Here is a 16049-nt window from a genome sequence, read left to right on the forward strand (position 1 = left end):
TTGTCAAAGCTTCTCCACGGGGGAGGGTGTATGTGTACAGGGAAATGGAGGCCAAAATGGACACTGGACGTATTTCCTGCACGTTGTAAATCCCACATGTGCCGTTACCTTTGGGATGAACTACAGCATGATTAGTTCCTAAGAGCCATCTTGTAGTCATCACTGTCCATATGTTCTGCGTCACTGCCTCAGGCTGCAGCACTGAACTGCTCAGTCTCCTTAAATGTTTAAGTCTCCATTTAAGAGTTCATGAAGCAACTATATCAGGCACTTTCATTCTAAAAGGTGAATACACTCATTTTAACGATATTGTTCACACACACACACACACACACACACACACACACACACACACTCACACACACATGCTTTATCCTAACGAGATGATAGAACGTGTATGAAGCATTTTGGGTGGCTGAGACAAATAGCACCGAAGTTATAAAGAACATAATTAGCAACTGATCCAATGAAAATATAAGATGGAAAAATTGTAAATCATTATTACCTAAACCACAGAAGTCACAGTAACCAGAGCAGTGCAGAAGTTCTTGGAATCTCTGTTAAATTTTATGAAAAATACAGCTAATTTTCCTCACTGACAAGTGTCAGAACTACCCTGGTGACAACATGAGCTCATTACTTAGCCCCCAGCATTGCATGCAAGTGGAAACACAGCTGAAAATGGTGGGGCATGTTTCTCCGAAATGCTGTACACAGTCTGAATCTCCATCTCGTCCACCTTTGTCAGCCAATATTGTCAGGTGGCTGGTGACGATATGGTTGAGGTGAAATCTGTCCACATGGCGCTAGAAAAACAAGACAAATCCCCCTTTTCATAGGTCTGTAAGTAGCCAATATCCAAGGAGCAAAAGGAGGCCAATTCTTCCATTTCTATGGTTATTCAAATGGTTTTGATGTTGTTATTGCTTTCCTAGCCACCGGTCTATTGATTTCAATAGCATGCTATTAAAGTTTCTAATTCTGTTAATAAAGCAAACACTTTGAGTCATTCTGGTTCTTTCATTTATTTGCAATGGTGCTCAAAATACACAGTTTACTACCAATACTGACTTACTGGTAGGTAGTGGCTTTAGGGTAAACTAATTATTCGAGTCTAGGAATCACCTAGAATGTGTTAAAAGGTAGTGTCAAGTTGAGATTTAAGTTCACAATAAGTATACCTTTGGTTCAGCTGCCACTTCACAGGTTAAACATGGGGGGAGAAGTTCTTAACATTAAGCCTCTTTACCCAAGACTGCTAACAGAATCTGGACACTAAGAGGTCTTTTATTGGGGGGGTCTTTTGATTGCAAAGAACAAAGATTCACTCAGATTACCTGGAGATGGGCAGCATGGTCACTATAAGAATATATGGAGAAATGGAGAAATAAGGAGATCATCAAGGCTACCAAGGATCATCTTTTCCCAGTTCTCAAGAAAGGAGTCCCATGGACTCAGCTTTTTTTTTTTTTTTTTTTTAGCCAAGATTTACAGGTCATAGCTTATAGGCACACCTAGGGATTGGCTGCCATTGGTAAGGCTGTGCACATCTGGCCAAAAAAGCCAGAGTTGGTGATAAAGAATGCAGCCATAAATTACAGAGCGCAGCTGACTCCTGCAGTAGACCTGTGTGGATGAGGCAGAGTCACTGAGAAGGGGGTGTGGCAGGCAAGCCATTACTGATGTCCAGTGACGCTCAGTGTGTTGTTAAAAGTCAGGCCCTAGTCTAATCTGACTGCATGGAACCCTGGCTCTGATACTTGTTACTATGGGATTTTTGGTCAAGTTAATTAATCTATTTGATTTTTTAGCTTCCCCAATATTAGAACCACTTAAGGTCATTGTGAAAAGTCAATGAGTTAATTTATGTTAAGTCCTTAGGCCACTGTCTGGCACTGGAATCACTGAGCAATCTAGGTTGACCAATTGCATCTGGTGTCATAGAGCCAAAGCACCTCCCTTCTCATTTGTTATAGTGGTGTCTCTTGAAGGGATGGTGTCTGGCTAAGGAAGGGTGAGGCAACAAAGTCCTCTTTCAAGGCAAAAACAACCTCGGTCAAAAAATTTTTCCAAAAGACTTTCAATCAGCCCATAAATATGATACATATGTTTTTGTGAATAGACTCCTTTATAGTGATGTGTGCATATAAATGTAGAATGTAAAATGTAAAGCATGTACTTATGAGCAGACATTCAAATTTAATTGTACAGTATTGTCAATATGAGATAGATGGACATTAAGACCCAATGTCCTTCCATCTATATATTCCTGCTGGTTTTCAAAGGTAAGCATATGCTGACATGACATGTGCTAGTGGTGCCGGTCTAAGGATGAATAATGACCATGAATAGGTGGCCCTGTGCTGGGTGTTGAGATGGAAAAGCTGGCCCGGTTCACACCAAGTTTGATCTCCTTCCTCCAGTGACCCAGCCCTAGAGGGTCACCGAGCCTTGCTTCCCTGGGGAATGTGCTGGAGAAGAGGTCAGAGGATGACTAACCTCTGAGAGGATGACTGACCTTCATCCTGAGAAGCTGAAGACATAAATTCATGTGCCTGGTTAATCACACTAGAAAAACATGACGAGTGACACCACGCATCATCTTTTGAGCTGACCAAACACTTCCGTACATAAGATGGAATTCTGAAGCTTGCTTCATAGGATATTCACGTGCAATAATGAGGTCAATGAGGTTTCTGGTTCTTTGGGACAGTTTAGTCAGTTTATGAAGATTCCAGCTTGAGAGCTCTTCCTGTGCCTATTTTTTTCTTTTATGTCCATATAATTTTATCAATTCTGATCATTGATTCCTACCTCTGTGACCACCTCTTAATTCAGAAATGCTGTCATTGAGGTTATCTGTGGTGTCACACACTTTCCTGGCCACTGGAACATGCATGCACTAATTCACTAATGATCAGATACCCTTAAATCATTTTCATGTTCCAGACATAATGACATGTCTTCGAGTCATAAATGTACACCTTTTTACATCTTTGTAAAGATCTCTTCATGGACCTTGCCAACCCTGCTAAGTGGGGCCCTTGTTGTCCTCTCAATTTCTGAAGCCCGCGATGCTAGGTTTATGGTGGCCATATGTAAGGGCCAACCTCAAAACAGCTGCTTTTCTTTTTCTTTTTTTCTCTTTCCCTCCAAACCAGAACACAGTAGCTTTGGATGAACACAAGATAAAGTAATTGGCTTTCATTTAGAAGACATGTTTTACCAAGAACATATACTTCTTAAAGACTAGACTCCCACTCAGCATGACGAGATAGATCTGTACCTTTGGGGAGGGGGGCAGAAATGAATGGAGAGACGGAGCAATGACCCCAGTGCAGTGTCACCCCAAGGCATGGGCTCATGAGCAGTGGCTGTGAAGTCACCGTACTTGTAAATCATCCTCTCTCGCAGGCCAAACACATACAGTTAAATTAGAGTAAATGTTAGGACGGCCTTCAATTGCCTTTTACAGATTAAATGGGGTAGGGAGATCCCATTATGAAGAGAAAGGTATTCCTTTTAGGGTTCTTAAGCATCAACTGTGTTATTTTAAGCGTGTGTATGAGACTGTCAGCTTCCATTTTCCATTCTGGTTGGATTTGAACGGCGACCTGGGTAAGCACTGACATGGATTTGAGTCCTTCTCATTTATAACAGGGAAGACGAGGCTTTAATTGCAAAGGGGGGCGGGGGGAGGAAAGCCTCTTTCAGATGGACGAACATTGTGTGGTATCTGAACTATTGTCGAAGACAAGCCTATGCAGTTTCAGAAAAACAGGAGAGGAGCTGACGCAAAGCACTGCTCCCTTGAAGGCAGATGGGCCATTCAACCTGGCCACCCAGACTCCTGGCCAAGCTCGGAGAGTCCACCTGCTTGTCAGGTGGCTCCTCCAGCTTAGATCCCATCAGGATGTGGAGGAAGCATCAATATTCAGAGACAACTTCCCAACAACAAAGTGACAGAGGAAAGGTGTCACAGGCAGAGCTGAGAGGAACCCACGAGAATGAAATCATCTTCCTCTAAAATATGAAAAAAGCTTAACCAGAGATATTTTAACTGTACATCTTTATGTAGTTATAGACCATTATACGACTTTTTTCTTCTAATGTTTTAAAAATTGTTTTCCACTGCTGTTCCCGAGGAAAGTACGCACATCTTAATGATAAGAACCCACTGCGACAGACTCTTCCCCATCACATCACTGCTGTCTCCACCCCCACAGAGGAAAGATTGTCAATGTTCCCTGGGAAAAAAATAACAACTAATTACATCATTTTTCTTCATTCCGGCATCTACCAAGGCGTGCTCAGACACATTCAACCTGTTACCACCAGCCATGATTTATCTCAAGGTTTTATTGAGTGTAATGAATAGCATCTCTCTATTTAAAATCATCAGCTTATCTTTCCTTAAAGAAGTTGACTAGCCAAAAAGCCATCTTATTATGTGCAATAGAAAAGATATCGCAGTATTTTATTCTTAAAGTAAAACCGGCATGGAGATACCATGAAAACTCACCATTTCAAATCACTGACGAACACTTACGCTATCTGTTCATATGATAGAAGCAGTTGAGGTTTTTTTTTTTGTTTTTTTTTTTTTACATTTAACCTCTAATTATAGATCACATGGAATCTCTGTAGGTTATTTTGCTTATAGTACAGACTGTCATTAACAAGCATGCTAATGACAAAAATGTAGGCGCAGGCTTATTTATTAGCTCCCTCTGTGGCTTATGTAAAATCCTTACGTGCTTATCCTCATGGACTCTGACTGTGTGTGTGTGTGTGTGTGTGTGTGTGCGCGCGCGCGCATGTGTGCAAGAGACCCAACAAAGCTGAATGACTCAGAATAATAAAAACACTATATCGTGCTTCCAAACTAGCTATTTTATCATGTAAAATATGGCATTTTCTAAAATAATGCATTTATACACATTCGAAATCAGATTTGATCCCTGGATCCTTTGAATACGCCTCTTGAATACTGCCTTCATGTATGTGCTGCCTGTGTTCCTGCTTCATTCTAAGGACACACAGCCTTCTCTGGGACATTACATAAGCCTGAACGCAGACAAGAGGGAAGCGCTGCTCCCCTGGGGTGAAGCCGGTCCCTTCAGAGCCACACTCAACGCACACTCAAATTCAGGAGTGTTTGCATCACTTGAAATTGCCAATATTTGCCCATTCTCAACCCATAAAAATGACAGTTTCCCGTTAACGCATATGGGCAGATGGACCTACACAGGCGTAACAAAGCATCAGAAGACCCCGTGGCGTGGGTTGGTCAGAGGTGACGACAGCCAGGTCTATAGGAAGGAAAACCTAACGTCAGTGCCCTCATGGAAACTGGCGAACCGTGGCTTCATCTATATTTTAACTGCAAACATGCACACACAAAAAAGATTTTTAAAACAGGTGTCCCAACCAAGCTGGGATAAATAGACTCTTGCTCTTTGTTCTAGGAGAGGCCCTGTGAGAGGCACCGAGGACGGGTGCATCCCCAGGTGTCTGCGTACGACCAGCCCCAAAGATTGTGTGGTGCTCACACCAGGAATCCCTGGACCCAGACCGACAAGCATGGGAACGTGCACTGAACACAGGGTCGCAGAGACGGGTCTACAGCACAGTCCTCGGCCACCCCGCAACGCCCTCGTCACCGCCACCTGCCATCTCCGAGAGGCTCGCAACAATGGCCACCGCGCAGCCAGACAGGACTGCAGGCGAGGCCAGGCAAGAGGGGAACCAAAATGCCTGCCCGGGAGCCACATCCATCAGCCCTCCTGGCAAGCGCCGAAAGCAAGCCTGGGAGCTGCAGCATAATGCCCAAGCGCCACGGAAACCCCTTCCAGCACAGTACCTTTTTGTGTCTGCCCCTCTTCCATATTCTCCTCCATGGCCACCTCGCTTCTGTGGAACCTGGTCCCCGGAATGAATCAAAAGCTCAATTAGATGCTGGGAGAACTGGCGGCTTTCCTCCCGGGGCTCCGACAGCAGCGGCTTGGGCAGCCCTCGGAGCTCAGCCCCGGCTCCTCGCGCCTCTTGTTTGCTGGGAGACAGGCTGTCAAGTGCAATTTCATTCAAATTACTCTTCCGTGAAGATTATCAATTTTTCTTCTCAAAGCTGCCCATTGTGGAGCACTGGAGGCAGGGAGTCACGCAAACAGCCTGAGAGTTTTGGGGGGAAATCTGGTCTGGATCCCAGGAGCGGAGACTCTATGATTCATAAGCCTCGCTTTGCATTTAAATTGGGGGGAAGAAATAGAGGGTGGGATTGAATGCTGGGCTTTAGATTGGAAGCAGGCTGGGCTGAACAGACGGAGGGGTGGCCTCCTACAGGAGGCAGACCACCACCCGGAACCCCCCTTCGCCACCACAGTGGGCAAGCCCGGCGCCTGTCCCTCTCAGAGCGGCAGGAGTGGCTTCCCCGGCCACATACCTTGCAAAATGCGTTTGCCTTTCTTCTCCTCACTAAGGACCTAGTTAATCTGATTATAGGGTGCCCCCAAGCACACAGTCCTACCACCGCAAGATCTGGTCTGTAAAGGGTTATTAGTACCAGAGGACGTGTAAGCTCACACCTTTCAGACTTAAAAAGATATGGAATGATGCGGCTTTCAAAAGAATAAGTATAAACCCTTAAGCCCAAAAGATGCGTCTTAAGTAATTATTTTTCCTCAGGGCCACGAGACCCCTCAGGGAAAGGGAGAAAAACACCGACATCACATAAAAGAATCTATCGACGTCTTTGTAATTTATTGTTCTGGCCGTAACCCACCAAAACTGCTGATTTTAAAGGGGAATCTCTTGAAAGAGAATGGTTTCAGGGGTCATTTCTGGGGAAGGAGGAGGAAGAAATCCTAGAAAAGGAACAAGGGGCTAAACAATTTATAATGGGCGTCTGCAGCCTGATTTGGAATGCAAATCCCAGCCTGGCAGGCTGGCCAGAAACTCGCATTTGTGCTCCAGCCTGTGAGTGACAGTGCACAACCCCGAGGTCCCCACGCTGCACAAAAGGTGGAGTGAGAAAACAAACAGCGTCTCTTCCAGGGAGAGCAAACCTTCGCTAGAATCTGAAGGAGGAAGAATCTCTGTCTCTGTTTCCATCTCTAAGCAAGCACACAGACACACACACACACAGGCACGCACACACATGCACACAGACACACATACATACACTCACACACACATGCACGCACACGCACACACAAACACAGGCACGCACACACACAGGCACGCACACACACATGCACACAGGCACGCACGTGCACACACACACAGGCGCACACACGCACAGGCACGCACACACACAGGCACACACACACACATGCACACAGGCACGCACACACAGGCACGGCGCGCACACACAGGTATGCACACACATGCACACAGGCACGCACACACAGGCACGGCGCGCACACACACAGGTATGCACACACATGCACACAGGCACGCACACACAGGCACGGCGCGCACACACAGGTATGCACACACATGCACACAGGCACGCACACACAGGCACGGCGCGCACACACACAGGTATGCACACACATGCACACAGGCACGCACATACACACACAGGCACGCACACACACATGCACACAGGCACGCACGTGCACACACACACAGGCGCACACACACAGGCACGCACACACACAAGCACACAGGCACACACACAGGCACGCACACACACATATGCACACAGGCACGCGCACACACACACAGGCACACACACACACTCACACACACAGGAGCACTGTATTCCTTCCCTTTAATCAAAAACACTTTACAGCCTAATTATGGCTACAGTATGTGTTCCGGCGTTACAGACCATATTTCACATGCATTTTACAAAGTGGGTCCGTAGCATGTCACACGCACCCTCTAAATCATTACAAAAGCAACTGTTTAGAAGAGAATTCTTGTGCAACATTCCACTTTCTTTCTCATGATTTCTCACAAAAGGACGACTAGTCGTCTTGATTCTGTCATCATCTGCATTTGTGTTCTCTGGTCAGCCGAGCTGAGCCCGGAGGTCAGGATAATTTAAATGGATTGGAAACCTATTCGCATCTGCGTCCCAGGGCTGGTGAGAGGCCCGCTGGCTCAGGGCAGGGGCCGAGAGAGAAGGCACAGGGAAGGCCCCGAGCCTCAGGCACATGCAGCTGCCACCCCGGGCTGAACTCACCGGGCCTGCCCTCCTGACAGAAGGCAGCGTGCTCCCCCTTAACATGCCCTGTTCATGTCACACCTCAGAGACCACTAACAGGAAAAGCAGCATAAATAAAGCCCCTTTAAGTCCTAGAGCACTTTATAGTCTACGGAACACGTGCACATGCATTGAGCCATCTGTAAAAAGAAACAGGGAAAATGCTACTTCCTCCCACTTCACGTTGGAAAACTGAGACTGGGGTCCACCCTGGGCTTGGCCCGAAAAGGACCAGGGACGTCTCGGAACCCATGTCCGCGATGTCCTGTCTGCAGCTGTGGACGAGGCAGCAGCTCCTGCAGCCCTGTCCTCGCCCGTGTCTCCAGCATCTTCCAGCACCAGCCTCAGCCTCAGCCTTCTTCCCCCCACACATGAGGGGAGGGGAAGGGGATGGAAGGGGCAGGAAGGCACTGGGCGAGACCAGTGGAAAAGCAGCCTGACTTGTTTTCCTTCTGGAAAGTGCAGCCGAGCACCACGTCCCGATAGTGACCCACTGTTTGTCTGAAACACTTTTCCAAACCAAAATTGTTACCAACAGAAGACAACGGCATCATATACAGGTTTTTAAATAGACGAAGAACTGCCTCAAATGCTAGCCGGATGGACTCGTGAAGAGAAACGTGTGTGTGCCGCTTCCTATGGCAGTCATTGGTCAGAGCGAGGTCAAGTCTTCCACTGCAGTCAGGCACACACGACACAGGACAGACCATTGTGATCACAGCTCAGAGCACAGTCCAGCGGCAGCAGGGACAGTCACCACTGCCACCATCCGTGTCCAAGACTTCTCATCCTCCCACAGGGAGACTCTGACCCCATGAAGCACGAACTACCCATCCCCTCTCCCCTCTTTGAGGGCAGTTAAGTTGCTGTGGCTGATTTTTGTTGTTTTTAGAATTGTTCTTTTTTAAAGTCTTGAACTAATAATATTTTTAACAACCCAGTATCTGAAAACTAGTGAGAAAAAAAACGGGCCTGGCTGGTGTGGCTCACTGGGTGAGCATTGACCCATGCACCAGGAGATCACAGTTTGATTCCTGGTCAGGGCACATGCTTGGGTTGTGGGCTTGATCCCCAGTAGGGATCATACAAGAGGCAGCTGATTGGTGTTGATGTTTCTCTGTCATTGAGAAATCTCTCTCTCTCTCCCTCTCCCTTCCTCTCTCTCCAAAAATCAATAAAAACATATTTAACAAAAAAAGAAAGAGAAATGGTTGACAGTGTTATAGACTAACTTTATGAATTCTAAAAGCTGCTACATGAGCCTTAAGAATGGACAATGTTTTCCTTCTTGGTCTCCTTCAAGACCTGTAAGATGAGATGACAAGATGGCTCATCTAGCATTCTTTTCGTTATACCACATTGTATTTCCCTCTCTCTATTTTTAGTCATTTGTTTAAAAATATGAGTTCAATAGGTAGCTTAACAATATGGTAACAAATGTTAATCACAATGTCCCTTTCAAATACTGTCTAGGAAATGTTTATAATATAGATCCCCATTTTCCGGTGTTAGCTAGAAGACACGTTGCCCGCTAAACCTCAACCCGTTGGAAGTCCTCATTTCTCCTAATGCACCCTAATTTGGAGTTGGCACTTTTTCTAACACTTCATCTTGTCTTTATAAACATTTTATTATATAAGCCAAGAAAATGTCTACATATTCCTCTAATAGATAATCAGTCATCTTTGTGATATAAGGCTCAACATAGAGACAAGGAAACAGAGTTACAGATCAAATAGCAAGCTGAGGATCTCAAAGTCAGCATCAACTGTGGGAAATGGAAAACCATGGTCAAGGTCCATGGGTCAGACACAGAAAAAAGAATGTGTGGAAACATAGTCACATGAACCAAGTACACAGCACACAGGACAAACAACCATGGGCCTTGTATAAAAACTGCTCTTTTCCTCAAATGTTTCAGACACAGATTCATCACTAGCTCCAAAAAAAGTGTCTTAGTTGGTTTTACTGCTGGTGTAAGCTCTAGGTCAGAAATTGACTGCCATAGAATTTCTCAAAGAGACTCAAAATTACCACAAACACTTGAATTTTTTGAATGGTCAAAGTAGCAGAACGTTCTTTGGGGTTGTGCAATTGTATCATACAATTGATTCACAGAACATCCAACTCTAAGAGTTGTAATGACCATTAAGAATTGTATTGACCATTAAGAGTTATAATGACCACGGATGTTCTAAACTTAAGTATCTGCAGGACGCACAAGTCACCAGCAAACTCCCCACTGCAGTTGTCCTCTATAAAATGCAAGGATCTCACATGCATAGGGACCTGCTGTAGGAAAGAAGAGATAATTCCCTGTCATGAGGATGTTTACGGCCGAATAGCACAAGGCAGGTCCAAAGTCTCTATTCTGTGCAACATGTGAAACTGATGAGGAAACACATGCATGGGAGCTACGGGAGCGCACAGCAAGGAGAGCTAGCCTACTCTCTGGCTCATAGTTGGGAAAGTGTTCTTGCTTTTCTAGAAGGTCTAGGCTGATCTGACTTTCAGAGGCTGAACGAGTTTCTCACGGCGGCCCAGCTGGTGAATGAAGGAACTGGGATTTGAATTTTGGTCTTTCTATTTCTATACTCACCCCCACAGAAAAGATAAGTCATTCAGTACTAAGCACAGCCATAACGCAGTTCATGTCAGGTTGCCTTCATTTCTGAATAAAGCCTTAGTGTTACCTTAGTGACAATGGACATAGCTTACACCTCAGTTGAAGGATGGATTTTTCCCCCTCCATTCATTTGAACTAAAGTTTAATAATTTGGAAATATCAGCTAAGCCTAACCTTACACACCACATTGGATATTGCAAATGACAAGCCTATAAAAATAAATAAATAGGAAGAGAGGGAGAGAGAGAGAGAGAGAGAGAGAGAGAGAGAGAGAGAGAGAGAGAGAAAGAGAAATGGAAAGAGAGAGAGAGGGAGGGAGGGAGGGAGGGAGGGAGGGAGGGAGGAAGTACATGTCAGGCAAAGCTACAACTTGTCAGAAGTTCTGAGTTTTGAAATACTGATTTTAAGTCTTGCTTTGAATGTTCTTGCAGAGACAGATGATAGGGAAAATCCTCTGAAAAAGCTGATTACACAATATGGTGCACAGAGAAATGACAAGGAAAAACAAGACTCGGTCTCCTCAGCTTTTTAACAGGCATGTTGGTCTTTTTGCTTATACATCCCACTGCAAGTGCTTTTATGGGTGAAAAAAATATGTGAATGTCTACGCTTACATTTCCAGAGATCATCGTAGGTGACCTACAAATTCTTATCGCCAGGAGGAGACTACTCACAGATGGATAACTCCTCTCATTCTTCACAATGGCCTGGACCAGTGATGCACACCCATGACCGAAAGGCAGGGAGGAGCAGGCAAGCCAATAAAGGCACTTCCTTCCCGACGCACAGTGGGGATGTGACTTTGTGCATTGTCCCTTTTGGGGAGCTGGAGATCTGAAGATATTTTGGGGTGTGTTAGTCCTGGGCAAGAGCCCTTTGACTGTGTCCTTCTCTCCTTTCATCAAGATAATACAGATACGCTCAAGTCCTGCATGTACCAGAAATGGCAGCAAATGTTCTCCCAAGAAAGTTTTATTGGCAACAGCATATGGTCTATTTGGATGACAGACCATGGCTCCAGGAATATCGACACACTCAAGTCTTCAAGTGATACAAATCACCTACATCCTACCAGACCTCTGACGCTGGTGCTCACTATCAGGTTCACGGTCCTGGAACTCACGCCAGGCTCCCTCTGGCTGTGAGCAGTCTGGCCATCCCTCTGTTTGCAACTGTTCTTTATGGTTTTCTGCAGGACACACCAGTCACCAATGCACACCCCACTGCAGTGTCCTTGATAAAATGCTAGGCTGCACTGCAGGTTGGCTGCCGCAAATACGAGGGAGAAGTTCTTTGTCTCCTCCCTCTATCCCACTGCCTGAATTTCAAGGTCATTTGTTTTCAACTCACATTTGCCAAGAACCATCCATTTTTCATTTTTAATATTTCAATATGGAAGCTGTTTCAATATGTATTCCCATCCTTGTGAGCAGATGCCATAAGTCACCCTTGTTTCTCCCTCACGGCTGGTGAAGTCAGACTGAGGACAGACCTATGTATGTTGACATGCCTAGCTTCCCAGGGACTGGGCTTAAGTCTTCTTGTTCAATAATATTTAACAAATATTTGTGTGGCCACTCACTGCAGGCTAGGCACATTTTTATTGTACTGACTATTTACAACCCTGAAAATAAGGGGTGTTCCCAGTTATTGGTGACAAGACTGAGGTTTTGACAAGCAAATAATCTGTACAAGTCCCACAGCTGTGAGGAAGCAAAATTTCAACACAAGCTCTCAAATTTTCATTGTTCCTATTACTTTAAAAGACTCGGTAAGCAAAAAGCAAATAAGTATTTACTAATCAATCCCTGCAAATCTATATATATATATAAGCCTAAGTGACCGTTTGACCATTCGACCAGTAGCTATGATGCACACCGGCCACCAGGGGGCAGACGCTCCAACTGGTAGGTTAGCTTGCTGCTGGGGTCCAGCCCATTGGGACTGGGTGAAACAGGACAGACACACCCTGGATGAATCCATGCACCGGGCTTGTTTGGGCCCAATCCCCGCAGGACAGGCCGAGGGACCCCACCAGTGCATGACCAGGGTGGGGAGGGACCACAGGAGGGCTCCAGGGTGTGTCTGGCTCATCTCACCCAGTCTCAATCGGGCTGATCAGGGTCAATTGGGGCTGTCTTGCCCAGTCCCGATCAGGGCAGGCCGGCCGGGGAAGGACCGCACGGGTGCATGAATCCATGCACCGGGCCCCTAGTAAGTGATATAAAAATATATTTAAAAGTTGCTCTTGTGCCCTGGCTGGTTTGGCTCAGTGGATAGAGCGTCAACCTGCAGACTGGAGGGTCCCAGGTTCGATTCCAGTCAAGGACACATGCCTGGGTCACGGGCTCGATCCCCACTAGTGGGTGTGCAGGAGGTGGCCGATTCATGATTCTCTCTCATCGATGATGTTTCTATCTCTCTCCCTCCCTCTCTCTTCCTCTCTAAAATCAATAAAAATATATTTAAAGAATCTTTAAAAAAATAAATAAAAGTTTCTCTGTGTAGCTAGATAAGTAAGATGGCAGTATAAAGGTGGGCATGTCTGCTATATCACATTTATTAGACACACACACACTATTCATTACTTATTGACACATTATAGTTACGTAGTACATAGTGTATATAATAATAATGATAAGTCATGATGATGATGGTGATTATGATGATGATAGTTAATGTTCCTATAAGCCCTTTTGATGTGCCAGGCACTGTTGTAAAAGCACTGTACGCATTGCCCCGTTAATCTTCACAAGACTGCTCTGAGGTGGGTGCTATTATCATCCCCATTTCACAGATATTGAAACTGAGGCGCAAAGGATTTATGTACTTTGACCAAGATTGCACAACTAAGGAGTGAGAGCTGAGGTTCAAGGAGGCCGGTCTGTCCACAGAGTCCATGCCCTCCATCCGTTGGGAAGGAATCTACACCTAAAACAGGCTCCTTTTATACCTGGGCCCACCACGCCACTGCTCAGGGCTCGCTTGCTGTCCTTACTGAGTATGTTCATCTCCACACACGTCCCCGTTATTTCTGACTTCCTTCTCTATTTATCTGTTGACGTATACTTCCTGACTTATTTCTGTCTGTCACCCCATATATATCCTAGGCTAATGGGGCTAAGAAAAAAAGTGGGCTGAACACCTTTATATTTAGTTTGGGGATTTTTATCCACCCCCTGAATTTGAAATGGAAGATTCACTTATTTATGTATTCTTTTAAAAACTTATACAATAATTCCCTTTTATTATAAATAATATAGCATCTATTTTTACTTGCCCTTTAATTGTCAACTAGTAATTAAGGCTAGCTTTCTCCAAGCACAGAGAGTGGCTGAAAGAAATGCCCTTTACTTAATTACTGTGACTCCCCATAGAGCTACACTCTGGATAAATTACATTCACTGGATAGAAGTGAAATGGTGTTTGAATCTAATAGACTACATACTTAAACCCGAAGACACCAGAAAGAACCAGGATGAATTATTGGTCCAAGCTGCAAAAGCCTTGAATGGCTGCTCTGTTTACTGTAACATTACCTCCTTTGGCACATTTTTTTTAAAAGAAAAGCTCAAAGCTCTAAGCTTCCATTCCCAGAGTCTAGATTACTTTATGACTGACTGTCGGGAGTAATTTATTTTGAACGGACCGATGCCCCAGTGAATCAAGCACAAATTCCTCCACATGAAATTGAAAATCTTCACCAATGGGCTCCATGTCAGGAACAGCCTCTTTCTCTGGTTGCAAAGCAAATCTGTGTATTAATTAGATTAACTGGCAGCTTCTCCTCCCCTCTCCTCCCCTAGGAGGTCCCCTGAAATTTGATTTCCATTCACTTCATTTTCCTAATATTGCTCTCAAAAGTCCTGAATGGGATGTCTGATTTCTGAATGTAAGGCCCAATTTACCATCTTAATTCTAGATGAGTTCCCAACACTGTCAGTACCTCATGGGTACCACACAGAGCTGTGTCTGCATCGGCACTCCCTTGGTTTTTACTGTCAATCCCATCTCCATTTTTGTTTGTTTGTTTCTTAAAGTTCTGGCTTTCTAATCTCTTTCTCAAAGCACTCAGCAACCCATTTAATAACAAGCAAATACACAAACAAACAAAAAACATTCTTTGGCCAGCTGACTCTAGAAATATTTTTAATTGTGACCTCTCACAAGTATTTAAGATTTAAACCTTAGCCCCAAATAAATAAGAAGATAGTGTTTTTCCCATTTAAATAAATTACCTGTCAGTATAAGGGAGGCTTAATATCATTTTTTTCTTTATAAACACAAGGAGTATATTCCACAAATGAGTGAGATCATGTGGTATTTATCAGCTCTCGAGTTCCATCCATGCTGTGACAAATGGTAAGAGTTCCTTTTTCTTCTTCCTCTTCTTAAAGAATACCTTTCAGCATTTCATATAATGCTGGTTTGGTGGTGATGAACTCCTTTAGCGTTTTCTTATCTGTGAAGCTCTTTATCTGACCTTCTATTCTGAATGATAGCTTTGCTGGATAAAGTAATCTTGGTTGTAGGTTCTTGCTATTCATCGCTTTGAATATTTCTTGCCACTCTCTTCTGGCTTGCATGGTTTCTGTTGAGAAATCAGCTGACAGTCATATGGGTACTCCCTTGTAGGGATCTCACTCATTTGTGGAATATAATGAACAACATAAACTGATGAACAAGGACTGATCCAGAGATGGAGAGGCATTGATTGGACTGTCGGGCCTTGGAGGGAAGGTAGGGGAGGGTGGGGGTAAGGGGGAAAGATCAACCAAAGGACTTATATGCAAGCATATAGGCCTAACCAATGGACACGGACAATGGGGGGGTGAGGGCATGAGCGGGGGGTGGGGGGGTAGAGGGTAACGTGGGGATAAGGACACATATGTAATATCTTAATCAATAAAAAATATATTTAAAAAAAACAAACAAAAAGAAAACACAAGGAGTATAAAACAAACTGGTATAGTAAGTAATGTAACAGATTCCTAAAAATTATCCTGGCCAGTCCAAGCATTTTGTATGAGGACAGTTATCCTATCTAATAAAAGAGAAACATGGTAATTGGCGTACAACCGCTACCCTTCCCATTGGCTAATCAGGGCAATATGCAAATTAACTGCCAGCCAAGATGGCAGCCAGCAGCCAGGCAGCTTGAAACTAACACGAGGCTTGCTTGCTTCAGTGACGGAGGACTCCAACATTCCC

General features: G+C 44.7%; 1 protein-coding gene across 2 annotated transcripts in view; it reads right to left on the bottom strand.

Moving 5' to 3' along the window:
- Nucleotides 1-16049, bottom strand: part of GPM6A (glycoprotein M6A) — a 187812-nt gene that overhangs the window by 84090 nt on the left and 87673 nt on the right. The window contains exon 1 of one of the 2 annotated variants that reach the window (XM_036300193.1): nt 5864-6451. The exons of the other annotated variant lie outside the window; for it this stretch is intronic. Within the exon in view, the coding sequence (XP_036156086.1) occupies nt 5864-5900 (37 nt within the window). The 5' untranslated portion in view covers nt 5901-6451. Of the gene's footprint in view, nt 1-5863; nt 6452-16049 lie in introns of those variants that run through there. 2 annotated transcript variants of the gene reach the window in all.

Source organism: Myotis myotis, unplaced genomic scaffold (assembly GCF_014108235.1).
Source record: "Myotis myotis isolate mMyoMyo1 unplaced genomic scaffold, mMyoMyo1.p scaffold_m19_p_3, whole genome shotgun sequence".
NCBI lineage: Eukaryota > Metazoa > Chordata > Mammalia > Chiroptera > Vespertilionidae > Myotis > Myotis myotis.